At 43.1% G+C, this 26,933-nt stretch overlaps 1 protein-coding gene across 6 annotated transcripts in view; it reads left to right on the forward strand.

The window, feature by feature from the left end:
* Window positions 1-26,933, forward strand: part of UTRN (utrophin) — an 863,547-nt gene that overhangs the window by 176,591 nt on the left and 660,023 nt on the right. For all 6 annotated transcript variants that reach the window (XM_068232090.1, XM_068232089.1, XM_068232092.1 and 3 more), the window contains 8 exons: window positions 2,437-2,634; window positions 4,625-4,806; window positions 9,069-9,219; window positions 13,203-13,322; window positions 20,297-20,398; window positions 22,328-22,435; window positions 25,614-25,793; window positions 26,386-26,549. In XM_068232090.1, the coding sequence (XP_068088191.1) occupies window positions 2,437-2,634; window positions 4,625-4,806; window positions 9,069-9,219; window positions 13,203-13,322; window positions 20,297-20,398; window positions 22,328-22,435; window positions 25,614-25,793; window positions 26,386-26,549 (1,205 nt within the window). The remainder of the gene's footprint in view (window positions 1-2,436; window positions 2,635-4,624; window positions 4,807-9,068; window positions 9,220-13,202; window positions 13,323-20,296; window positions 20,399-22,327; window positions 22,436-25,613; window positions 25,794-26,385; window positions 26,550-26,933) is intronic.

Raw genomic sequence — 26,933 nt, forward strand, 5'->3', positions numbered from 1 at the left:
CTGATCACGGTGATTGGCTGGCGGGGGGAGGGAGGGCGGAAAAAAAATAGAGATATTTATTTAACCAGTTCGCATTCAGTCGTTTTTCGCTTCATGCATCCGAACAATGTTCACCTCCCATTCATTAGCCTATAACTTTATTACTACTTATCACAATGAACTGATCTATATCTTGTTTTTTCCGCCACCAATTAGGCTTTCTTTGGGGGGTACATTTTACTAAGAGCCACTTTACTGTAAATGCATTTTAAAAGGAAGAATAAGAAGAAAACGGAAACAAATCATTATTTCTCACTTTTCGGCAATTATAGTTTTAAAATAATACATGCCTCCATAATTAAAACCCACGTATTGTATATGCCCATTTGTCCCGTTTATTACACCATTTAAATTATGTCCCTATCACAATGTATGGCGACAATATTTTATTTGGAAATAAAAGTGCATTTTTTCCGTTTTGCATTCATCACTATTTACAAGCTTATAATAATAATAAAAAAGAAATATTTCATCTTTACATAGATATTTAAAAAGTTTAGACCCTTAGGTAAATATTTGTGTTTTTTTTTTTTTTTTAATTGTAATGTTTTTTTTTTTTTTTTTATTAAACATTTTATGTGGGTATTTTTGGGAGGGTGGGATTGAAATTGTATTTTTTTTGTAAATATATGTGTATTTTTATTTTTATTTAACATTTAGATGTAGTTTACTTTTTGGCCACAAGATGGCAGCCATGAGTTGTTTACAGTGACGTCACTCTAAGCGTACCACGTACGCTTAGAGCGACATAGGAAGCAGAAAAAGCGTAGCTTCCGAGAGAAGCTGTCGCTTTTTCTGCGGGGGAGAGGAATCAGTGATCGGGCACCGTTGCCCGATTCACTGATTCACTGGCTAACAAACCGCCGGCCGGGAGCGCGCGTGCACGCGCGTGATCGGCCGCGTGGACGCGCAGGAGCGCACATGGCTTCCTGGACGTGAGTTTCACGTCCAGGAATGTCAAATAGTTAAAAAATATTAAAATAAACATTTGGCAAAAAAAAAAAAAATCCTGAAAGCAATCATTGCCCACCAACAGAGAGCTCTGTTGGTGGGCAGAAAAGGGGGGGATCGCTTGTGTGTTGAGTTGTGAGGCCTTAAAGCTGCAGTGGCCCTTTTTGTGAGAAATGGCCTGGTCTTTAGGGGGGGTTTAAGCCCGTGGTCCTTAAGAGGTAAGGTAAATATTTGATTTTGTACCTGAGCTTCGGCTCGTCTATACTTTAAAGCTGGCCATACACTAGGCCGATTCCCCGCCGATCACTGGGATCGAATCTGCTGTCACATCGTTCACGCTACACTCTAAATTTCGATCTATTTCGTCCCGAAATAGATCGATCCCGTCGATCGCTCCGTGCGGGAAATTACCGGAGATTGCCCGCGGGTAGGGAGCGCGTTCAAGTGCCCGACGACCGACGCAATACAGCCGCAATGCATTACCTGCTCCGCCGGCACGATTCCCCAGGTCTCCGCTGTCTTCTCTGCTCTGGTCTGGTCTCCGGGTCCGGCATGCTTCACTTCTTCCTGTCCCTGCAGGAAGTTTAAACAGTAGAGGCCGCTCTACTGTTTAAACTTCCCCCAGACAGGGAGAAGTGAAGCATGCCGGACCCGGAGACCAGACCAGAGCGGAGAAGACATCGGAGACCTGGGGAGTCGCGCCGGCCGGAGCAGGTAATGTGTGTGTGGGGGGGGGGGGGGGGGGGGAGCGGCGGCAGCACCACCACCACAGATTGTGAACGGTTTCATGCTGCAATCGATTCACAATCTGTCTGCAGTAAAGGCAGCCATACGATCCCTCTCTGATCAGATCCGATCAGAGAGGGATCTATCTGTTGGTCAAATCTGATGGCAAATCGACCAGTGTATGGCTACCTTAAAGGACATCCAAGCTGAAGGGGAAAAGTTAAGCTGTACTTACCTGAGGCTACTTCCAGCCCCTAACAGTCTATCTGGTCCCTCCCTGCAGTACTGCTGCCCTTCAGCGGGCCCATAGCCCCTCCGTAAAAAAGGACTTTTGCGCTGGGACATCCACGTGCCTATCTTGATTGCGATCCCATCACCTGCACTTGCACAGTTTAAGTGTTTATGATCTGTGCAAAATGCAGCCGACCATGACTAAGAGAGGCGCGCAGAAGCCCACAACCACAGATGTGGTCAAGGATCTTTCGGAGGTGCTAGCGGCGCCCAGGAGGTCAGCAGAACTGCAGCGAGGGACCAGATATACTGCTAGGGGCTAGAAAAAGCCACTGAAGAAGCTTCATTTTTTTTCCCTCCAACTCAGATATTGGGAGAATGCAGACGTAACTCCTGCTGTTTAAAAAAAAAAAAAAAAAAGACTGTCAAGTGAATTGAGCCTAAATGTGACTTAAATAATTATGTGTTCATGTAATTTTTATTCTGTAGGGCTCAGATGAACCATATGGAGACTCTGGTCCTGAGACGCCCAGCACGGTAACTGAAGTAGATATGGACCTTGATAGCTATCAAGTAGCCCTAGAAGATGTCCTTACTTGGCTTCTGATGGCAGAAGACACCTTTCATGAAGAAGATGAAATATCAGATGATGTAGAAGAAGTCAAACAACAATTTGCTACCCATGAAGTGAGTTTGTCTAAAAATATAAAAACAAATTGAAAAAAATAAACCCTGTGCATCATGGTGTGAACCTGAATAGGGATTCAGAGTGTATTTTCATACCCCCTACTGCATTAACCCTCCTGGCGGTTTATGAAAATCCGCCAGGGGGCAGCAAAGCCGTTTTTAAATTTTATTTTTTTTTCATGTAGCGAGACCTTGTCTCGCTACATGATAGCCGCTGCTCAGCGGCATTCCCCCAGCCCCAAAGAACGGGATCTCCCGGAGGGCTTCCCCTGACACCATGGCGACGGGCGGGATGACGTCACCAACGTCATCGACGTCGTGACGTCAAAGGGGACTCCGATCCACCCCACAGCGCTGCCTGGCACTGATTGGCAGCGCACGGGGTCTGGGGGGGGGGCGTTTGCGGCACGACGGTTAGCGGCGAATCGTCGGGTAGCGGCGAATCGTCGGGTAGCGGCGGCGACCGGATTGCACACGCAGCTAGAAAAGTGCTAGCTGCGTGCAGCAAAAAAAAATTAGCTTAGCTCGGGCTTGCCGCCAGGAAGGTTAAACATGACAAGCTGTTTTTGCCAGGCAGAGAAGCTACCGCACTTGAGTTCTCTTTATAGATAACTTTATTGTCCCTGGAGCTATTTTGCAAACAGTTTGCCTCTCTGTTTATCTCCTTCAAATAGGTAACTCATCCAGCAAGCTTAAAGTGGACCTGAACCCTTGCACAGGACAGAAGGAAAACATAGAGAAATGCACTATGTATTTATTAGCAAGTTTAGCCTGTTTAATTCCCGCTCATCTGTGTCTAATCACAAGTTGTAATTTTATTTCTCCCATGTCAGTTGACTGCCACGGCAGCTAAGCTAATTTGAAAGCATAGGATGTTAATAATATATCTGCTTCCATGAAAGCAGGAAGTAGAAACACTGCAGATTTATTGTAGGATTTGTATCAGCTGTAACAAATAAATGTTTTTCTTTAAAGGTTATTATACTGTTGCGAATCTTTTAGAGCAGAAACAAGTTTTAGAGCAGAAAGGAAGTTCTGAGTTCAGGTCCACTTTAAGAGAGGTTTTTATTTTTTATAATCTGTGTAAAGGACATCCGAGGTGACCAATAAAATAAATCTTTACTTACCTGGGGGCTTTACCTACCTGGGGCTTCTTCCAGCCCCTGGAAGTCTCTGTGTCCCTTGCTGCAGCTCCGGTATTCCCCGGTGTCCCTCTGGCCGCCCATACAGCTCACCGACATGTGGGTGGGTCAGTGCTTCTGCGCATGCCCGCTCATGCGCATTCGCACATGCGTTACTGGGCGCATTCTTGCAGTATGTACCCGATGACACAGGCGTAGAAGCGGCATGCTGTACAGGTGGCCAGCTGGACACTTGGTAGCTCCGGAGCTGCGCTGAGGGACCCAGAAGACTTCCAGGGGCTGGAGGAAGGTAAAATAAAGATTTATTTTGTTGGTCACCTCATATGTCCTTTAAAAGTATACAAATATAAAGAAAAGTTATACAAATATATTTCCTATTTAATGTCCTGTACAATGGCACTTCAAGAAGTTCTCTTTAAACAAACAAACAAACATGAAAGCTTCTGTATTCCATTGCTATGCAGACGTTGTTTTTTTTTTTTTTTTGGGTGAATCAATTTTATTAAGTCAATAGTAGTATAAAAAGCAGAAGTTTATTACCATAGAGAGCAGAGCAAATTTTACCTAAACCATCCCTGCTGTCCTAGATTTTGGTCAGAAATCTTGGGGTTGGATCCATACTAGCTCGCTAGTGGGCGCGAGATTAAAATTACGTTTCTGAATCAGTACTGTGTCTTTTCCAAGCTGGATGAAATGAAATGCCTCTGTATATTACAAGTATTATCCACAGTCTGCTGTGTGATTATTTGCCTTATCTGAGCATGTTATCATGAAAGATGTGGTGATGAATGTGCTCTGCATGCTCTTTAGGAAATGTATGATGCTTTACACGACCTCTCTGTCCCCAGGCTTTCATGATGGAACTGACTGCACACCAGAGCAGCGTGGGCAATGTTTTGCAGGCAGGAAACCAACTTATTGCTCAGGGTGATCTTTCTTTGGAAGAAGAAAATGAGATACAAGAACAGATGACACTCCTGAACTCCCGCTGGGAATCCCTCCGTGTAGACAGCATGGATAGGCAGTCTCGGTAGGATAAACGGCATATGATTTGGCTAACTGAACTTAAAGGGAAGCTTAAGTGACGTGACATAATGAAATAGACATGTGTACAGCATGTACAGTGCCTAGCACACTAATAAATCTGCTGTGTTGCTTTTCTTTTTTCTTTGCCTGAAAGAGTTAAGGGGCCCATACACTTACTGATTTTCCCGCCGATACAAAGCCGATGTGATCACTGTGATCGAATCGGCTGTGAAATTGTTGCGCAAACGCTGACCGAACGATCGATTTCCATCCGAAATCGATCGTTTGCATAGATTCTCGTCATTCCTGTCCGTTAGGAAGATTTCGCTCGATCCGACCGGCGGGTTTGGAGTGCGTCGATAGCGGCGTTCGAATGCCCGACGACCGGCGCAATACGGCGGCAATACATTACCAGCAGGCTTCACTTCTTCCTGTCCCGGCAGGAAGTTTAAACAGTAGAACGCCCTCTACTGTTTTAACTTCCCCCGGCAGAAAGTAAAGTGAAGCTGGAGGAGCCCAGACCGGAGAAGAAGACAGCGGAGACTGGGGGACTCGCGCCGGCCGGATCAGGTAATGTATAGCTGGCGAGGGGATGGCGGCAGCAGCAGCTCCACCGCTGGTGAACCGATTTCATGCCGCTGATGGCTCGAATGATAATTTCCGACATGTCCGATCACCGCGTGGATCGATTCCCGGCTCGCTCCCCGCGGGTGGACAATAGGCAAAATCGAAGCGCTGATAAGCGCTGAGAAGGAAGTGCCAGCGGGGATGAGTGGGAATCGATCCGCGCGGACGAGCGGTGAAGCGCCGGCATCGATCTGCTGGCTCGATTCCGGCGCATAAACGTGCCGTGTATGCCCAGCATAACAGTTTTTCTCCAGTCTGGACCCATTGCGACTATAGCCTCCTTCACTGATAAGGAATTACAGCTTTCCTGGCCACTGGGCTTCTGAGAGTAGGGGATAGATAAAAAAGCACTTTGAGATAAGATTTTAGCACTCAGAGATAAGGGACAGATTGTTTCATTAAGCTGAGACAAAACAATAAATCTACTTGTTTTTTAAACATACGTAGAACTGTGGGATACCTAAAAGTAATTTTTAGAAGGAGGAGGATGGATACAATTATTTATCTCATCAATTTATTTTCACTGAAGTTTCACTTTATTATTATTTATTGTACTTATAAAGCACCAACATATTACGCAGCGCTGGACAATAAATAGGGATACATACAATGTAAACAAGGGGTGTCAGACAGAGAGGTAGCTAACAGTTATACAACATAGCACAAGGTTATACACTGCCATTTAAGATACATGATCATGCGATTTTACAGAGACCCAGCAATTCAGGTCTGAGTTAGTCCATGGGATGGGTGTCATAGCTGGGGTCGCAATATCAAGAATGGTTGTGAGTATAAAGTTATATTTACCTGTGTCACAGAGGAGCTAAGCTTGGTAACAGACCTGCATGAGTTATATGCTCCCCTTTTATAGCCTGAGGAAGTGGGATATACCCATGAAACGCGTTGCACCTATCTGGAGTATGTAAATAAACTTATTTTTGTTGAAGAAATCAACAGCATTTTGTGTCTGCTTTGAAGGGATAAGTCCACCACTGCCTTTTTCATTTTAAACCTTTTAAACCATTTTTATTTTTCTGGTGCTTCTGTACTACTGCACAGCTACTGAGTCCACCCTTGGTGGAGAGAATTTGTCCCCTTTCTTCCAATCTACAGAGAGCGACTTCTTAATCCTGAGTGGATACAGGTCTAATTCTCCCCACCTGCCCTTTCAGTGGTTACCTGGACGGTAACCCTGGTTTGTGAGTGTTAGGTTATACTTACCTTATCAGACCCACACTTCCAGTACATACTACATTATACAGGGCTTTCGTTGTGTCTCCCTTTTATAAGTGCTCTTGGCCAGTAACTGGCCTACTAAATCCAATCGGCATACCTCTGGCTGAGGATTTGGAGGCAGCTGTACACAAAGTTGATTCTCAACAAAAGCAGTCATTCGCAGCCTCTTTGGACGAGTTTTATCTAGTATGTGTATGAGGTTTAATGCTGGGCATACACGGATGCAATTATGCGCCGGATCGAGTCGCTGGCTCGATGCCTGCGCATCCCTGCTCGCCCACGCGTGCGCGCGGATCAATTCCCGCTCGTCCCCGCCGGCGCTCCTTATCAGCTGCTCGATTCCCCACTATTGTCCGCTGGCGGGGATCGAGCGGGGAATCTATCCAGCAGGTCATCGGACCTGTCGGATATTATCAATCGGCTCATCAGCGGCTCGATTGATAAGGATAAGAAACTCCGTGTATGCCCAGCATTAAAGATGGTGGCCATGAATAGGCTGCTGATAGCAGAATGACTGCAGCAGAGCTGCTCATGTCTCAGCCTTCCAAGCAGCACTAATTAAATTAATTAACGTCATTCTATAGAGGGAAAGGAAGCTGGGCAATCGGAGGTAAACAAACCTCTGACTGGCTATCACAATGACAATAAATGCACTGATTAGGCAGAAAGCTTTAAGCCGCATCTACACGCGTAGATGCGGCCGCAGTGTTCCTTATCAATCGAGCCGCTGGTGCGGCTTGATTGATAAGATCCGACAGGACGGATCTTGCTTTCGCCGATTCCTTGCTCGCTCCCCGCGAGGGGACAATGGCAGGGAATCGAGCGGAAGATAAGCGGCGCCGGCGGGGACGAGCGGGGAATCGAATGCGGCGCACGCGCGGCGAGCGGGGACGCGGCGGGCACGTGCGGGGACACGGAAGAGGCGATCCGGCGGCTAACATCTCCCTGTGTAGATGGGGCTATAGGAAATAAGTGCCTTTACTGTCATTGCTGTGACTGGTTAGAAACGTATTTACCTGTTAATGAATACTTCATGTTGATAGAAAGGCACTGATAAGAGCAGTGATGGAAGGAAAACTACTACAGGCTTTCTGATTATATAGGACCCATTCATAACAGTATAATATATTACTATGCACTACAGAACTGGTTATTCACGTTTTCCATTTAGCACATGGGGCTGTTTTTTGGATGTGCATCAGTGTTTATGAGGCCTGGTCTAGAAACACATGGGCTGTGGCAGAAGGGCAGTTTTACATGCAAGAGCACTGGACTTTATGGGCTGTTAGATAAATTCTGCCTTATTTATGAAAACATCAAAGCTTACAGGAATATAGGTATAAATAGTTTGTCTTTGTGGCCTTCAATGGCTCCCAGAATACACAATATACATATTTTCAGGTAACAGGGAGGATCTGAGGAGTGATGCAGCTCGGATTTACTAAGCTGTCACTGCCTCTTTAAAAACTAAACAACTGTGTGCACCTTATGTACTCAGAAGTCACCCCAGTCTCTGCCTCTGCCAGTCTCTGCCTGAGCCCACTTCTGGCTTAAGCCACGCCCCATTTGAAGAGTGCCATGGGGATTTTTCCTAGTGCTCATCCACCTTCTATATAATGCTGTGTGCTCCCTGTGAGAGCTGTCCCAGCCGAAAGTACTGCAGCGTTCTGCACACAGCTGATCACATAGCCTTCTTGAGCCTTATGTTATCAGCCCCTATGAGAGACATACTGACCTGGAGCCTCAGCATCAATATATTTGAATCTGCTGCCCAGGCTTCCCATTGGTTCAGTTCATTAGGTCAATGGGACTCCTCAGTGAAAAAGCCTGAATCTTTCAGCGGGGATTATTTGAATCTTCTGCCCCTCCCACTCAAGCCTCTCAACACAACCCCACCCTCCACCTTTTTAATGGTAAATAGTTTTTATTTTCCCTATCAAATGTGGGGTTTTGCTAGAGCTAATCTAGCATATCCATATATCTGCAGGAGTAAGTGGTAGGGCATGCAGAGTCTGGCTATTATGTAGCTAAACCCCACACCTGAGGCAGAGACACTTGCCTATTATTAGGTAGGATAGGATGAGCCATTTTTTTGTTATAATGACAATATTAAAAGCCGTCTTCTTTTTACTTGCCACGTGTTATTTTGAACGGACCTTGTTGTAGTGAGATACACGCCCCACTCACACAGGAAATGCACCCATGGATTTTACAGAATATTTTTCCCCTTTAGTTGCAGTAGAGCTTTTTCAGTTTTACTACTCATGCTGCACAGACATGCCAGGTACGAGGTGAATAACTTGTCTGTACTATGCAATTATAACATGGGCCTGAGATGTTATCTTTGACAAAAATTCTTCTTTTCCTGGTTTAACCTGTTTTCATGTTATTTTCTTTCTTTAGGCTGCATGAAGTGTTGATGGATTTGCAGAGAAAGCAGCTGGACCAGTTGTCTGACTGGCTGACCATCACAGAAGAGCGAATCAAGAAAATGGACACAAAATGCTATGGAGAAGATTTTGAGGCCTTTAAGAAGCAAATTGAAGAACACAAAGTGAGCAAAAGAAAAAAAAAGTTATTTGTGATTTACCAATGTCTTCATTTATAATTAGATATGAAGTCCTTTATAAGAGTTTTTGTGTTAAAAAGTGCACAACTTTAAAATACATAACTTAGTTTTGGATGGATGTACACTAGTACAGTCAGTGTCCCTGCCTTGGCCTTGCTCATCATTATGTCAAGCAGTGTGGTCTTTTGGTTCCAGTTTATTTCTAAGTAAATCACTGTGGAGCAGGTACAGCTTTAGGAAAGGGGGGGGGGGGGCAAAATGGCTCTTTACATTACAATTGTGTATTGACTGTAAAGTTGTTGTGGCTTCAGTAATCCTAGGCTTGGGATGCCCTAAGGATTTCAGTTCCCTTGGCAACAGCCCAGTACATACCTATAGAGGCACTGACTCTGCTGTTCCAAGTTGAAAATAATCTGATGAGGTAAACAATTGTATATATCCTCCTACTCCTATAAATGACCTGTGTAGCATTCTAAACACAGGAAACAAATGCACACTCCAAGACAGTACTTGCCTTTTAAATGGGTCCACATACTGCCTGTCAGCTAATAAAGAGGTGCAAATACATGCGTCTGTGTCTGCAGTACCAAATCCAGGAAGAGCTGAAACAGGTGGCCATAGACAGGAGAGGGACCTCAGTCTCACACAATCATAGATAGTGTGACCAGCAGCGGGCACTGCATGCAGGTATCCATCTCCACGGCCTCCCCTCCCTACACTGACCTTTTTAGAATTCCCCGGTTTTATTTTCGGTGTATCAGCTGAAAAAAGCAGGGCTATGGAGTCGGAGTTGAGGAGTTGGAGCAATTTTAGGTACTTGGAGTCGGAGGTTTTGTAAACTGAGGAGCCAGAGTTGGAGTCGGAAGATTTTTGTATCTACTCCATAGCCCTGCAAGGGGTGGAGTTTCATAAACTGAGGAATTGTAGTTGTATGATTTTTGTACCGATTCCACAGCCCTTGAAAAAGTATGTTTAATATAATTTTGTCTTATATGTCTGATACAGTCTTTCAGTATCCCAGAAGCTAAAATATATGAACTACTGACCTTTTTTTAATCTATGCCCTGCACTCAGAAACTGCTCTCTGCCAGGAAAGAGTTTTATGGCTGTAATTCCTTATCAGTGAGGGTTATGCTATAGTCCGATTAGGTCCTGACTAGAGAGGAAATGTCACTTGCATACCTGATGTTTAATTCTTTCAAGCAAATGGAACACAGCATAGTTATTTGTATGATTGGCACTGCACATACACATGTCTATCTCATCATGTCACATGTTACCTCGGTTATCATTAAAGAGTTCTCGAAAGTGCTGTTTGTGTTTTCCAGCAGTAGACATGAAGAAACTCATCCATGCAGATCAGGGGCGCCTCTAGCCATTTTGTCACTCCAGGCAAAAAAACTTGTGGTGCCCCCCTGCCCCCATGGTGCATCCCCAATGAAAATCGTAATGCGGCAGCGTTTCACCAGGAAATAACCCTAATGTGGCAATGTTTCACCAGAAAATAATTGTAATGTGGCAGCGTTTCACTAGAAATTACACTAATTGCAGCAGCGTTTCACCAGAAACAACATGTAAGAAAGAAAATAGAAATAGAAAAAAGGAAGAAGGCACACAGGGGGACCAAGGGAAGCACAGGGGGACAGAAGGAGACACGAGGGTCAGAAGAACTCACAAAAGAGGGCAGAAGGAGGCATAGGGGGGCAGAAGGAGGCATAAGGGGACAGAAGGAGGCACACAGGGGGACAGAATGAGGCACACAGGGGGACAAAAAGAGGCACAATGGGGGGAAGAATGAGACACTAAGGAGGACAGAAGGAGGCACACAGGGGGTCAGCGGGAGGACAGGAGAAGGCAAGAGGGCCAGAAGGAGGCACAGGGGGACTGAAGGAGGCACACAGGGGACAGAAGGAGGCACAATGGGGGACAGAAAAAAGCACAAAGGTGGGCAGCAGGAAGAACAGGGAGGCAGTAGGAGGCACAAAGGGGGACAAAGGTATGCACAAAGGGGGACAGAAGGAAACACAAAAGGGGGACAGAAGATGGCAGAGGGGGGTGTAAGGAGGCACAGGGTGCAGAAGGGACAGGAAGAGCCACAGGGAGACAGAAGAAGGCACAAAGGGGCACAGAAAGAGGCACGGGGGGGGGGGGGGCAGAGGAAGGCACATGGAGACAGAAGGAAGCACAAAGGGAGGCACAGGAGGACAGAAGGAGGCAGAGTGGGACTGAAGAAGGAACAGGGGGCAGAGGTAGCACCAGGGGACAGAAGAAGGCAAAAAGGGAGACAGATGGACAAACGGGGTCAGACATGGCACAAGGGACTGAAGGAGGCACAAAAGAGACAGAAGGAGACAAAAAAGGGGAAAGAAAGCACAAGACACAGAGGTGGCAGCTGCCTGCAACTTACGACTTACGCTAAGTAGATGCAGCAGAAGAAAGTAATAGAACACCCACGGGGTGGGGCTTAGCCTGGGGTGGCTCTTAATTTGGGGGTGGGGCTTAATCCAGCAACATGGCGCCCCCCAGGACCGATGGCACTCCAGGCATAGGCCTGTTCTGCTTATGCCTAGAGACGCCCCTGATGCAGATCAAGATCCTTTTCGTCACAGATGAAGCAGATTTAAAGCACAGTTTTAAAAACTAAATTTTTTTTTGCCAGATTTTGTTAAATAATTACACATCTAGAAAGCTGTCATATGTGCTTGTTTTCCATAGTAAGAAGGCTGTGAGTAAAATCCATTCTGTTGGAAAGGGCTTACTTCTGCACTGCTAAGCTGTTACTTCACCTGGTGTCGCCCCTCCAGTCTGCTGCATGACATTATCTGTTTATATGAGGGATGGGCTGCTGGAGCATATTGCCTCATCACTACAGAATTTGCTTTATAAGGACCTTTTTCTTTGTCTTTATTTGGACAGCTGCAGCATTCCTTATGCAAAAAAAGGTTTGAATTGTCCCAAAATGCTGCACACATCAGTCATATAAATAGGAAATCAAATCCCAAGGAGAAGGTAAACTAGCAAGGAATCCGGAGAGTTAGACTCAAAGATGTACATAAAAAGTTTGTGTCCTTAAATAAACATTTTATTGCTGTCTGTGTCCCATCTGGACAGATTGTCTGTCATTTTGCATCTTTTATGACACCCACTACACAGACAAGAAGTGAGAGACATTTCCCACCACATTAAGGTCACAGACCGCAATAAAACCCCATAGCAATATTAACTTTGTCACTTTAAAATTCATGCACTCTACAGCCTATAACACAGACAATGATAAAAACTACTAATGTCTATTTGACATTTCTGCAAGATGAGCACAGCTCGATTGTAAGCAAAGAAAAAACTTTACATTTATCCTTGCTCTAGGTGGAAAGAAAAAAAGTTTAGGTTTTTTTCTGTTAATCGTGCATTGTATATTTGTTGATTTCTCTTTGCTTTTAGACCTTTGACACTCTAACGCTATCAAATCTAACCTCCCCCTACCCTGTTGCCTAACACTACCCCTCCTATAACTAGAGTCTATTGGAAAAACAGGTCTAAGGAAAAATGGTCACGAAATAGCGGTACTATTTTGTGCTATTTTGTTAGGGATAGTGGCTTTTGTTTTTACAATGAGCCTTCGGGCTCTCAGCCGAGCCCCTATTCAGCAGCCTTACCTTGTGTGTCCCTCCCCTTTATATTGTAAGCTTTTGGCAGGGTGTCCTCTTGCCCCTTTATATTGTAAGGCTTTGGCAGGGTCCAAACCCCCTTCCCCATCCCCCGTGTATCCCTCTTGATCTTGCGTCCCCACCAATGACACCCTTCACATGTACTAACTCGGACTTGAATTGGCGGGTCTCGGTAGAATCGCATGATCATGTATCTTATACCCTGTTTGTATGTATAACCTGAAAGCTGTGACACAATCTTTCCTGCATTTAATAGTTAGATACTAAACTGATGATGTGTATATTCCAATTCTTTATCAGAAACTGCAGAATGATCTGGAAACCGAGCAAGTGAAGGTTAACTCTTTAACGCACATGGTGGTCATTGTGGATGAGAACAGCGGTGAGGGTGCCACTGTGGCACTGGAGACTCAGTTACAGGTCAGTATTTTAACCACTTTATTATTGAGGTTGTTTTCACAGTTTAGTGCAGCTTTGATTTCTTTGGCAGTAACTTTATCAATACTTATCACACCCAAATTATCTATATATTGTTTTTTTTCAAGACAAATTAAGCTTCTTGTGGTTGGTATTTTCTTTTAGTAGTCACCTTATTTTCTATATATTTTAAAGGGAAGCTAAGGGAAAAAAGAAAAGAAAAAATGCACTATTTATAGCTTAATGTAAACTGTTCTATTGTAAAGTAAACCCATACATTGGGCATGATTCACAAAGCTTTTTCACCTGGTTTCCTCTGTTGTCACCTTATCTATGTTACATTTTTAAGCTTCCAAAGAGCACAAATATAATATAATTAAGGTAAGAAAAGTAATATTGAAATGAAGTTAATCAGGAACAATTTACTTTGAGTGATTATTTTGCTTGTAAATGTGCTAAAAAAATTATTTTTATCAAATAGGTGATAAATAAAGTAATTTATGAGAAGTTTTGTGAACAGAGCCCAATGTATTTGTCTATCTCTCCTGTTTGTTAAACTGACTCAATACTTTACTCACTGCTGCCTCTTTCTTCTCCTGCAATGTTTATTTTACACAGGTTTACTCTATAGACTGTTGAATTCCCTGTGGGGAGGAGGGGGTTTTGCTGTCATTCGTTTTTAAGCATGTAAATACATAAAAATTATTTAAACGATTGATAAACTGCATTGAATAGAACTTGAAATCGTATACCGTGTGGAGGTAAAATAATGGTGTATGCGATCCTATTATGATCAAGAGTTCGACCTTATTTATCGATTGCTAAAAGAATCGATATAAAAAACTCAACATGTGTAGCAAGCATAACTCTGCAGCTTTTTTAACTTGTAACTTATGCTGGGTACACATTATGCAATTTCCTGTCCGATCGACGGGTAATTTGACAGGAAATGACATCATGTGTACATGTCCAAACTGCTCTTGATTGACAACAGGATTGATTTGTGATAACTTCGGAAAATGTATCCCGTTATCGAACAAGAGCAGATCGGACATGACAGAAATAGTCGTCAGGTTTCTGTCAGTCGGGTGGGAAATAGCATTGTGTACCCAGTGTTATTTTAACATCCTTTAATCTTAGGAAAATGTCATGTATATTTGTAAACATTCGTTAACTATGCTAACACAGTGCACTTGATAAAGGGTGCACAGCCCAAAAAGTTGTGCTGGTCTTTATGCTGTTTATCTGCATTTACATTAAACAAATATGAGGTTTGGATATTTATTGAGAGAGTGTTGAGTCCTATTTGGAAGTTTGCACCATAGCATAGTTTACATTCACATGCATACAAGAAAAACGACAGCCTGCAGTACTTTATTTGTTTACCATAGAGCTACCCCCATGATAATGATAGTATAAATGAATAGGTTTTAGGTGAAATTCGTTTCCATGCATATATAAAAAATGTGAGGATGTGAATTGTGACGTTTGTGTAACTCTTTGTCTGCTGTTGTGTCTATGCCACCATTTTGAGTTTTCTCTGATTTGTGTGCTACCTTGAACAAAGCCCCGTCTATATTTGTTTTGCTGGAAATGTATACAGTACTTATAAGTATGTTAGTTATCTAAATAAGCTATGGGCCTGCTGCTCTAGAATTCATAGGCTGGATAGTGTACTGGCCTCTGACACAGGAGACCACAGTTTAAATCTCGGCTCTATTCAGGAAGGAGTCCTTGTGCAAGACACTGCAGAGTGGCCTACTGAGCGCACCCTAGTGACGGAAGCTCTCAAGCGCTTTGAGTCTTACAGAAGAAAGGCGCTATACAAATGTTAGGATTCTTATCTTTAAACGCTCCCTCAAAACCCACCTTTTCCGACAAGCATATTCTCTAGCTTAGGCCATGCACCCACTAAATAACCTAATTACGCACTGCCTGTACATATACTGTTTACTTCCCCACCTCTTGTTTCCACCCCATTCCTTTAGATTGTAAGCTCGCAAGGGCAGAGCTCTCACCCTTTTGTGTCATGGAATGTTATTAATTTAATTACTTGCACTCTTTTAGGCATTTATACATTTTAGTCATCATGTTAAATCAAATTGTAATCAGCAGTGCTGTATTTTGTATCAGTGTTCATATTTGATGTATATCATTGTCTGTATCATTATGTATCCCTTGTTTGTTTTCTTACATTGTACAGCACCACGGAATATGTTGGCGCTTTATAAATAAATAATAATAATAAGGATTGGTGCACTCTTGCATTCACAACTGTCTATTTTACTGCAACGGACCAACAGACAGATCAGTGGATCCTATGGTAACATGTCCACTATGTCCCTTGCGGTGACGGAATGCAATGTCCCGGACACCAGACAGAACAGGGACAACATTATGACATGTTTATTACAGTAATCATCAACATATGCGGCCGGTCACAGTGTCATACATCAGATCTGCTGTGGCCGTCCAAGTTGGGAACCATGGAAAGTGTGAACCAAGCCTCAAAGTGTAACTCTTCCCACAAAAGTAAACAAAAATTACTTTAAAAAGAGTTGGAAAGAGTTGTTTTTCCTCCTTCTGGTGTTTGGTGATCATATCACCGATGCAAAGAAATACAAGAGTGAAAGATGCTTGGTAAAGCTTAAAGTGCACCAAGCACCATTTTTAGTACCTAAGGCATCTCAAAAGCACATTAAAAATGCATGCCAATAATGTGGCTCATTATTAAAAAAAACCTTCAATTTCACCTCTTCTTTTTACGTTTAAAAGTTTAGCAGAGGCTTTTTAACATACTTCCGATGCCTGCCGACCACAGAAATGTCAGGCAGGTAAGGACAGATGTAATTATTTTATTGCACACATTAGTAGAGAGCAAACAAAAGCTTTCATCAGCAGGGGGGCGGGGACATAGGACACTGTGCTTGAAAGAGTTGAGAAAAGTCACAGATGCTATCTTCACACCTTCCCCAAGATAAATAGTGGGCAGCTAAAAGGGGAGGGGCAGCTCCAATAGCTATTAGAAACTAGGAAAAAAAGTGGTGCTTGGTTCCCTTTAAAATGTACTTCTAAACTGCTTATGCAGAGACCCTTAAAGGGACCCTGAAGTGAGAGAAATACAGAGGTTGTCATCTTCATTCCCTTATAAACAATGCCAGTTGCCTGGCTGTCATGCAGAGCCTTTGGCTTTAGCTGTTTTTGAGTTACACCCTTGGAACAGTAGGCAGCCAGTGTAATCAGACCCAAGCACCTGATCTGCATGCTCATTCTGGGCCAGCGACTTCAAGTATTTAAAACCAAATATCAGCACAGAAGTCAGGAAACTAGCATTGTTTATTAGAGAATGAATACGGCAGCCTCTGTATTCCTCTCACTTCAGATTACCTTAAATTATCTGTATATATGAGGTTTGATTGCTTCCTGGAGATCCACTTTAACATTCCTTCAGGCCTTTAGCAATGGTAAATTCCTGCACATCAGTATGATTGGCGGTGAGAACTACCTGCAGGGTATGTGATGACATTCCAGTGCTTTTAGACACTTCCTTTAGATTCCTGCATTCTGCTCTCGGGCTGAACTAGCTGGGGCGGCCTGTCCTCGACAGTTATTTGAAACCTTTCGCTCTTCTAGATGATTTTCTGGACAGTAGAATGATTGATGTCCAATTGTTTGACAGACCTCTTAAACTCCTTACTAGACTCACAGACATCAGTGGCTTTCTTTCTGAAGGCCTTAAATAGTTACTTTGATCCACATACATTGTAGCACAGAACAAAGAGCAAATCAAACAAAATATGTAAAGTTTACACAGGAATGATTCCTGCACAATCTTCTGTAGTGATGTTCTTTTCATTTGCACCTGATATGCGGCATAGCAATTGGGGATACAGAGTTTGCGATTTCACCGGAGCCCCTGGACCAGAGTGGCCCATTAGGGACCTTTCTTCATTCATCATATTAGCTTTGCATTATTGCCTGCAATTGTGCATTGCTTAGTGGCAATCCTTAATAAACTTTTTTTTTTTACACCTCTCTGACACTGCAGCTGTCCTTGATAAGTTTTGAGGCTCCATATCAATAGAGTTCTTTGGGCCCCATGTAAAAATCGCACCAGGGCCCCAAGCTCCTTAGTTACGCCACTGCACCTGATGTTGGGTATCCAATTATAATTTAAGTATTTAAAGTAGGGAAGGTAGTAGGCATGCTTACTTTACATTTATTTAAATAAGTTAATGGTAACTGTTGCAAGATTTTTGTTATATCACTTTTCTATATTAATATTGTTGAACTGACAATTATATATCTGCATACTTAAATGTGCTTAAAAAATAAGTCCACAAGCCATACGGATTTTCACATGACTATAGTGCTTTTAAGCATACAAGTTCTGCATGAAGTCCATCACAGCGTCTGGTTGTGGTTTACTGCCTGCTGTGATTCCTAGAATCAGTATGTACCGTACATGTACAGTCTACTTAGCTATGCTCTCTATGCTTCCCACATTTACATGTACCTACGATAGTACCTGCACTACTTGTTCAGCAGTTTTGTGCTTTCCAGCATGTGGCTGTGTATGTAAGCATGTGGATGTGTATGTACTGGCTATTGTAGTTTCCAGCATCAGTGTGTAGCTGTGCTCTTCCTTGCAGGTTTTAGGGTGTGTGTTTTACATGTAAAGGCAATACACTTTGGTAAACACTGCTTTGAACACATACGTTTAAGCCTCAAGAATGTAGATATATAGCCTCCGAAATATGTAATATTTTAAATTTGTTTCTGGTAAAAATATATGTTTTATAGTACCAAACCTATTAAATTAACCAAAATTAAAAATACCGTTAAATACATACTACTGTGCATTCTGTTTATGTCATTGCCGCTTGCAGACACATTGAAGTGGGAGTCAGTGTGTGGAATGATGCAGGAATATTCCATTAAGGGCTGTACACACTGAAAATCACCAAGCGCAATTATTATTATTATTATTTAGTATTTATATAGCGCCGACATATTACGCAGCGCTGTACAGTGTATATATATATATATATATATATATATATATATATATATCTTGTCACTAACTGTTCCTCAAAGGAGCTCACAATCTAATCCCTACCATTGCCATATGTCTATATTATGTAGTGTAAGTACTGTAGTCTAGGGCCAATTTTTTTTTTAGGGGGAGCCAATTAACTTATCTGTATGTTTTTGGAATGTGGGAGGAAACCGGAGTGCCCGGAGGAAACCCACGCAGACACGGAGAGAACATACAAACTCTTTGCAGATAGTGTCCTGGCTGGGATTCGAACCAGGGACCCAGCGCTGCAAGGCGGGAGAGCTAACCACTACGCCACCGTGCTGCCCTATCACAAATACTGTGCAATGCGATCACGGTTTTTGAAAATTCTACTTTTGCACGTTTACAATGTGCTGGCAATTTTGTTGAGGCCATCTTTTCCTGCTCTCCTGCCATTGCTGACTAAAAAATGCAATGAAAATCACAAAATCACATGCATTGCATTTTATACTGCACTTTACAAATGCAGCCGCTCAAAAAGCACTGAAGGTACGGTGATTGCGATCTCCTGAAATCACATCGCACAACACTGTACAGTGCCTCAGGATCTGCATTATTTTCGTGGAGACCTTGCGAGTGAAAAATGGCATGCAATTCCAAAATCTCTTCACAGCACAGGCCCTAATGCTAGGTACACACGCTGAGATTTTCTGGCAGATTTACTGCCAGATCGATTATTTCCAACATGTCCAATCTCATTTCCAATCGATTTTCTATAGAAGTGACCAGAAAATCGATCGGAAATTAGATCGGACATTTTAAAAATAATCCAGCTGGCAGTAAAGGTGGCCATACACTGGTCGATGTGCCATTAGATCGACCAGCTGACAGATCCCTATCTGATCGAATCTGATCAGATAGGGATCGTATGGCTGCCTTTACTGCAAACAGATTGTGAATCGATTTCAGCCTGAAACCGATCACAATCTGTTCAGCTGCTCCTGCCGCCTGTCCCCCCCCCGTATACATTACCTGAGGCTGGCTCCCGGGCGTCTTCTCCGCACTGCACCGCACCGCTGTTCTTGCTCCATCCCAGCGCTTCCTGTGTTACTCCGTGACCAGGAAGTTCAAATAGAGCGCCCTCTATTTCAACTTCCTGGTCACCGGAGTGACACAGGAAGTATAAGCGTACACTGGGAGATGCGGAAATGCGGTGCAGCGAGGAGAAGAGGACCCCGGAGCCAGCTTCAGGTAATGTATACCTGCTCGGATCGGGCCCGAATCGTACGCCGCAAGCGACGCGCTCCTACCGCCGGGCGATCGAGGGTAATTTCCCGCACGGCGCGATCGACGGTCCGATCCGATTTCGGGAGGGAATCGGATCGGCGGGTGCGTTTAGCGCAAGCGATTGGCAGCAGATCCGATCCCAGGATCGGATCTGCTGTCGAAACGGCCGTGAATCGAGCCAGTGTATGGCCTGCTTAAATCTGCCAGAAAGTCTCATTGTGTGCACGAGGCATTAGAGTGTGCACAGCAGATTTGCAGTTAGTTGTTATCAGTGATTTCACTGTTCTCAGATGGTGGTGGATAACAACTGAGATTTAAAGCAATAATTCCAAATCACCAAGGGGCCATTCACAATTGTCAGTGTGATTATTGCGTGCAAAACATTTGGCAATTGTAACACTTGAAACCTTAAAATACTGCATGTAGCAAATAATGAATCATCTTTAAAGGTAAGTGAATTGACATAAATGAGTATTATTTGTCAGTAAAATAGTCAGTAAAATACCTCTAGTGCAGAAATAAAACATTTCTAATGATGTATTGACTGTGAATTGAGTCCCTTGTCCATGCAGTTACAACATACTGAAATGTATGAACTGCTTAAAAGCAGCACATTACAGTATAGTAGCCCTGCCATGTATGTCTAAGCAGTTTTGTCTTTTCCTGTCAGAAACTGGGAGAGAGATGGGCAGCAGTTTGCCGCTGGACAGAAGAACACTGGAGTAAGCTGCAGGAAATCCTCATGTTGTGGCAGAAGCTGCTAGAGGAACAGGTATGTACAGTGATGAAGCCATGGAGGTGCACATCTAGTGAAAGTCTATGGAGAATTGCACTCCTGCTAAAATTTGTGGGGAAAAAAACACCTTGCATTTTACAGCATAAATTTGCACATGGCATGCACATTCCCATTGCCTTTCATTAGCTGTGATAAAAAATGCACCTGAAAATCTGCATATGAATGTGAATTCTAACACAAATTTTGTTTCATATTTTCGCAGTGATAATCATGAACCCTGCGTAAAAGGAACCTCAGTACCTTGTTTGCAAATTGTATAAAATAAACCTCCCTGAGGGAGGTTTGTAAATGGAGTGTGTCGGGGGAGGGTGGTGTTAGCAGGCGTTACTTACCTTTGGGGGGGAGGGCTGCTCACAAGCAGTGGCATAGCAAGAGGGAACTTGCGACCACACCAGGGCCCTGGACCAGAGGGGCACACTAGGGGCCCACCTTTATCCATCTTATTAGGTGTACATTGGTGCTTTGCTGGAAATGAACACCTCTATATGTGCACTGCATGGTGTGGTAATCCTTAAAGGACACCCGAAGCGAAAATAAACGATTGTATCTATCTTCTTTCACCTAAAAATCACTTTTTAATATATTCCACAATTTTAATTTATGTTTAAATCTACTTTTTAAGTTTTAACTGTTTTATTGTTTTTGCTCAATGATACATTCATTGAAGTATGCCAGAGCTAAAATCTATGAACTATTGACCCTTTTTATCTCTTTACTGCTCTCAAAAGCCATTTTCTGCTAGGAAAGTGTTTATAGTTGGAATTTCTTATCAGTGAGGGTCACGCTGTAGTCACTTCCTGTCTGAGTCAGGACTGAGTCAGCCACTTAAAGGGACACTTAAGCTACCTGAATAAAATTAGTTTTACTCACCTGGGGCTTCTACCAGCCCCCTGCAGCTGTCCGATGCCCACATAGACTTGCTCCGATGCTCCTGGCCCTGCCGGCAGCCACTTCTGGTTTCAGCGACAGGAGCCGACAGGCCGGGAACGCGAGTAATTCTTCGCGTTCCTGGCCGTAATAGCGCCCTCTATGCTGCTATTACGGCCAGGAACGCGAAGAAACATTACACAGAGGCAGGCTTATCTGCATCTTGAGCAAAAAATCCTAATCCCCCCTCCTCCTCCCTCCTCCCCTCTGCGTCTGAAATCTCTGGCTAGTAATACCTCCCCCTCCTCCTGCCCAGGCTGAGGTCCCATGAGCCCTTCCTACTGTCTGAAAGTGCCTTGGCTCTCTGAAAACCTGTGGGTGTGGCTTTTTTAGTTTTTAGGGAATTAGAGTATTAAAACAAAAACAAAAAAGTATATAACCAATAGGAAAGGAACACAATTATGCAATGTGAAAAAGTTCATCTCGGATCCACTTTAAGTGACCGTTTAAATACCTGATATTTAACTTTTTCAGGCAGAGAAAGAAAAAAAGGAACACAGCATAGTTATTAGTGTGCTTGGCACTGTACATACCCATGTTTATCTCATCATGTCACACGTCACTTCGGGTATCCTTTAACAAACTGTTTCCTTACTCTAAATAGACCAACTCTGACACTGCAGCTGTCCTTGGTAGGTTTCGGACCTCCATATCAATAGAGTGCTTAAGGCCCTATGTAATACACTGGGGCCCCAAGCTCCTTAGGTATGCCACTGCTCATCAGCCCCCTGTCTTCTTGGTGGCATCCATCTTCTTCCAGAGAGACCTGCAGTTTGAAGCACCCGGCTCAGTGTTGGGTGCTCCCTGCTGCTGCAGTGCATGCTGGGAGATGTCATTCTTCGATGGGTCACTGTAATGATTTTTAAATTTAGTTTTAACATGTAAATTTTACTTTTGTGTTTCATAGTAATAATAGCATCAACATGGATGCAATAAATATCATTTCTGTTCATATTTGTAATACTTTTGTGTTTCTAGTGCTTGTTCAGGATATGGCTAAAGGAAAAAGAAGAATCTTTGAGTAAAGTCCAGCGGAGCAACTTCAAAGACCAGAATGAGCTGAGTGTGAATGTGAGGAGGTTGGCGGTGAGTATAATATTTTTGTTATGTGAGGAATTTGCTTTCTCTGATGCAGATAGACAAGAGAGAAACATGCTGGAAGGAAATGAGGCTTCACCAAGTAACCAGGAGATTAGTGTCAATGCTATGCATCCTTTCCTGTCATTCATTACCATTCATTTCCTTTGGCCTTGAAAACATTGAAAGCAAACAAAAGTTATTATATCTGCTCTTCCAATTTAATTACCTTTTTGTGTGGAATCATATAGCTGAACCCATACCTTTTATGCACTCAGAAAGCAAAGTATTAAGGGAGAGGAATGGTATGATTATTATTGTTATAGATTTATTTAGTGCTGCCACATTTTCCACAGTGCTTTTCAAAATACACTGAAAACTTCTTAACATTGACTGTCAATCAAAGGTGCTTAAACTCTATTGTGTACTATGTGTAGCCAGGAGGTGTAGTGGAAGCAGGAAATTTCGGTGCCTGAGGCACCATAGAAGTTTAGGCGCCCATACTAATATTTTTTATGGAGGGAGGGGGAGCTCCTGCTATTTGTAGCCACTGCCCCTTATAGTTGATATACGTATGAGTGCCTTTGGTGGCATCCGATAAGTTGTGTTATTAGTGTTGGGCTTGCGGTGGGGGGTTGGTTACATTTAGGTTAGGAGGGCCCTTTCACACTGGGGTGGTGCGATAAATTTACCGCACCCCACCGCAGTCTAATGAAAGTCTATGGCGTACTTCATACTACCCACATTGCGGTATTAGGTGTTTTTAAAAATTTTGACAGTGGCTTTGCGGGTGCGCATGCACGGAAGTGTATTTTTACAATACGCTTCTGCACACTTCCGTATTTCCAAACCAGTAGTGAGCACAATCAAGCAACACTTCCTGTTTGGATATCAGTAAAAATGCCTGAAAACCTGTTTTTGGTGTTGCGTTGCAGCTGGCCTTAAGGTGGTGGTGGTGGTGGTGTGGGGGGGGGGGGATGTTAAGGCTAGGCATCAGAGGGGGTGGTTGGCTTAAGGCTAGGTATCAGGGGGGTTAAGACTAGGCATCAGAGGGGGTGGTTGGGTTAGGCATCAGTGGAGGGGTTAAGGTACGGCATCACATGGGTGGTTGGTTTAAGGTTAGGCTAGGCATTGAAGGGGGGTTAAGGTTAGGCATGGGGGGTTTACCATTAGGCAACAGCAGGGGATGGTGGTTAGGGTTAGGCATTGGGGGGGGGGGGTTAAGCTTAGGCATCGGTAGAGAGAGGTTTCAATGTGAGAATAGGGTAAGGTTAAGATGCAGTAATATATCGGTAACATTTTGGAATTAGAACGGCAAAAAAAGTAGAATAGCAGTAAATTTACCGATATTTCTGACATCCAAATTTCAGGCTGCCCTTTTTGCATGTACACGGTGTTGCCACGCATGATCCAAACTGTACATCGTGAATCAGTCTGCTTCTTGCTGTTGATTAAGTTTATGAAACACTGCAGATGTTCTACTGGTCAATGAGATTCAAACTCTTCCAAGTTGATGCAGGATTATACAAATGTATTCAGCTTGATAATGCACCAAATTCCACCTTGGCGTGATTTGATTGATTTGGTTCAATTTTCAGCTGCATAAATTTGCATGCAACATTTGCATAATCCTGCATCACATATTTAGCCTAATTATACCTTATGATTGTACAGATTGGTGGTCATTCTGAACACCCAATCTGAGCACTAAAATAGGAAAAAAAAAACAACCAATATGAGTGTAATGCCTGGGGGTTATACTTTGACCATCCAGAGCAACAAGGCTGGTAGCTGAATAATGGAAGAGGCTACACAGGTTGCCCAGAACAACTGCAGCTCTGGGCTTCCGATATCGCTACAAATAAGACAATGGCAGCGCAGTGCGATGTTCCACTGCATTAGCGATAGCAATCATTCAGACAGGTACAAGACAGGACTATAGATTGGAGCGTAACTAGTAGCAACCGCAACTCACAGTCACGTCCACAGAAGCAGAGCAAGCCGGCTAACAACAGTCACCAGCAAGCATCCACACAGGCAAGACTACAGGAAAGAACGTAACTAATAGCAACCGCAGCCAATAGTTACGTTCCCAGAACTGGAGTAGCAAGAATACTACCAGTCACCAATGTGGTGATGGCAGAATCCAAGCTATCCGGATAATGGACTTCACTGACCCACCGCGGATGCAGCAAACGTCCATTCGGCATGGAAACAAGGCAATACACAATAATACAGAAAAATAACAAACATCTCAACTAACGGATAAATATATATTAACAAGTCTGCATATATATTTATCAAGAAACTAGCTAAAGCACAAGTAATAAGGTCGCATTGAACTACAATAACAGATCTTTTACAGAATGACAAAGAGACCAGCGTACTGACCGCTATGTCGGGCAAAGTCTAAAATGGGGGGCAGACTTTTGTACCGGCATTAACCAATGGATGCAAGCATGCAAATTTCCACGCAGCTGAATGGTAATCATTCAATCCTGAGCTGGCTTGATTACCATTTGCTAGCTGGCTGTGAATGCAAAGGACTCCCATAATAAATACATGCAATATTATGTAACAGCATGCATGCAGAAAATCCAGGGGTATCTGGCCACAGCTCAGCTGCAACAAGCAATTGGTGGAATGATGACAGCATCCTGATCTGCCCAGAACTGCAGAGCGATTGCAAATGACAATGAGACTTATTGTGAATGCACAACCGAATGCAATCAGATAAGCCAGAACTGTCCGTTTGCAGCTCCACTGCAATGGACAGAACACGCTACAGGAGGGATCCTGACAATAAGTGTATATATATATATATATATATATATATATATATATATATATATATATATATATATAACATTATTACTACTACAAATAACAAAACACATAGAATGACAAGTCCTCAGGGTAAGCCTGTCAGCAAATTTAAATGCACAAGTGTACTTACACCTACAGTACCAGATCCAGCCCATTAGGTTGTAGATTGACGGTGGTGGTCCCTAATAAGAGGCATGAAAATGGCACAAAACTGACCTGAGTAAGTGGACAGAATACCTGCAAAATGTGTTGCCTAGGGCCTACTTCAGTAGATTAATCATGCACATCTACAAATAATAGGGGCATGTCTGTAATATTGTTGGCTCGATTTGTGAGTGAAGTACTACCTGTGTATTTTTAGAATTTAAAAGAAGAATTGGGTATGAAGAAACAAACTTTTGATCGTTTACATGAGATGGCTCAGGATGTGGTTCTGCTGATCGGCAATGGCAAGGCATCCCAGAAACTGAAGAGTGATATGGAAGATCTTGCTCAGAGGTGGGATGAGCTGGTGCACCTCTTGGAGGATTACACTAATCAGGTACTAAGATTTACTGTCTCTTATGCAATGTAACAGTAAGCCTATATACATCTATATTTATCATTGTTTTCCCCATGCTCTTTTAGCCAGGTGCTCCACCCGTTTAATTTAGGTGACCACCCGGCTGTCATCAGCTAACCTCCTCATCTGCTTCCTGTGCTGTAAGCAGAGATGCACAGAGAAGTACCGCTTCTGCATTCCCCCATCACGGCCCACCAGGCTTCTTTTTGATGCCACCCGGCTGGAAAATTTTTTGGGGGAGAGCACTGTTTATATGTTTTAAATTGGTTATGTGTGAGATTTTAGTTGTTGCAGTGTAGAAATAAAATTGGAGGATTTACAGTAGAAACATGAACGCTGGATGAATTAAAGAGCTCAGTTTTGCCCAAAGATTCTTTGAAGAAGGGTCCCTAGCTCAAAAACTGCAAGCTAGAATCTGCAGAAATGGAAAGGAAAGAAGGTTCAGTTACTGTTGCTAGGTGCTCTTTCTTTTTACTTTTGTAGTTTTTATTTTAGTGCTAGGATGGGTTGTCTTTGTTAGTTTCAAAACAAATTAGATATTAAGTTGTTTATATTTGCCTTTGATTTTTAGGTCACTGAATCAGTAGCAACTTTTGGAGTTAAACAAATGTCCCGTAAAGTTATTACTGAGACTGTGACAGAACACAGTAAAGTACATTTGATGAAGCAAGAACTCCCTCCTCCACCTCCACCAAAGAAACGACAAATGCAATTGGATGCTGAGGAAAAGAAAAGGTAAGTGTTTTGTATTGTTAAAGCGGATCTGCAGTCAGAATTTCCCCTGTGCTCCAGTTGATTAGGCACACTATTACAAGATCTAGGTACAAACTTGTTAAAAAATAAAAGCACCTGAAAGGGTTAGTAAGTTTACTATTGTTTTCTTTTGGAAACTTTATCAATTACCGAGCTGTTTTAGGGCGTGTACACAAGTCCAACAAACGCACCACCAACAGTATGACCTGACCAACCACACGACTTGTATGTGCACTCATCTAATCGACCAACTTATTTACATACTACACACGCAGGTGGACTGACGGACTGCATGATACGGCCGCATTTAGAACAAGTACAAGTTGTTCAAACGACTTGTACACATGCAACCATCTACACAATATC

Source organism: Hyperolius riggenbachi, chromosome 4 (genome assembly GCF_040937935.1).
Source record: "Hyperolius riggenbachi isolate aHypRig1 chromosome 4, aHypRig1.pri, whole genome shotgun sequence".
Classification (NCBI taxonomy): Eukaryota; Metazoa; Chordata; class Amphibia; order Anura; family Hyperoliidae; genus Hyperolius; species Hyperolius riggenbachi.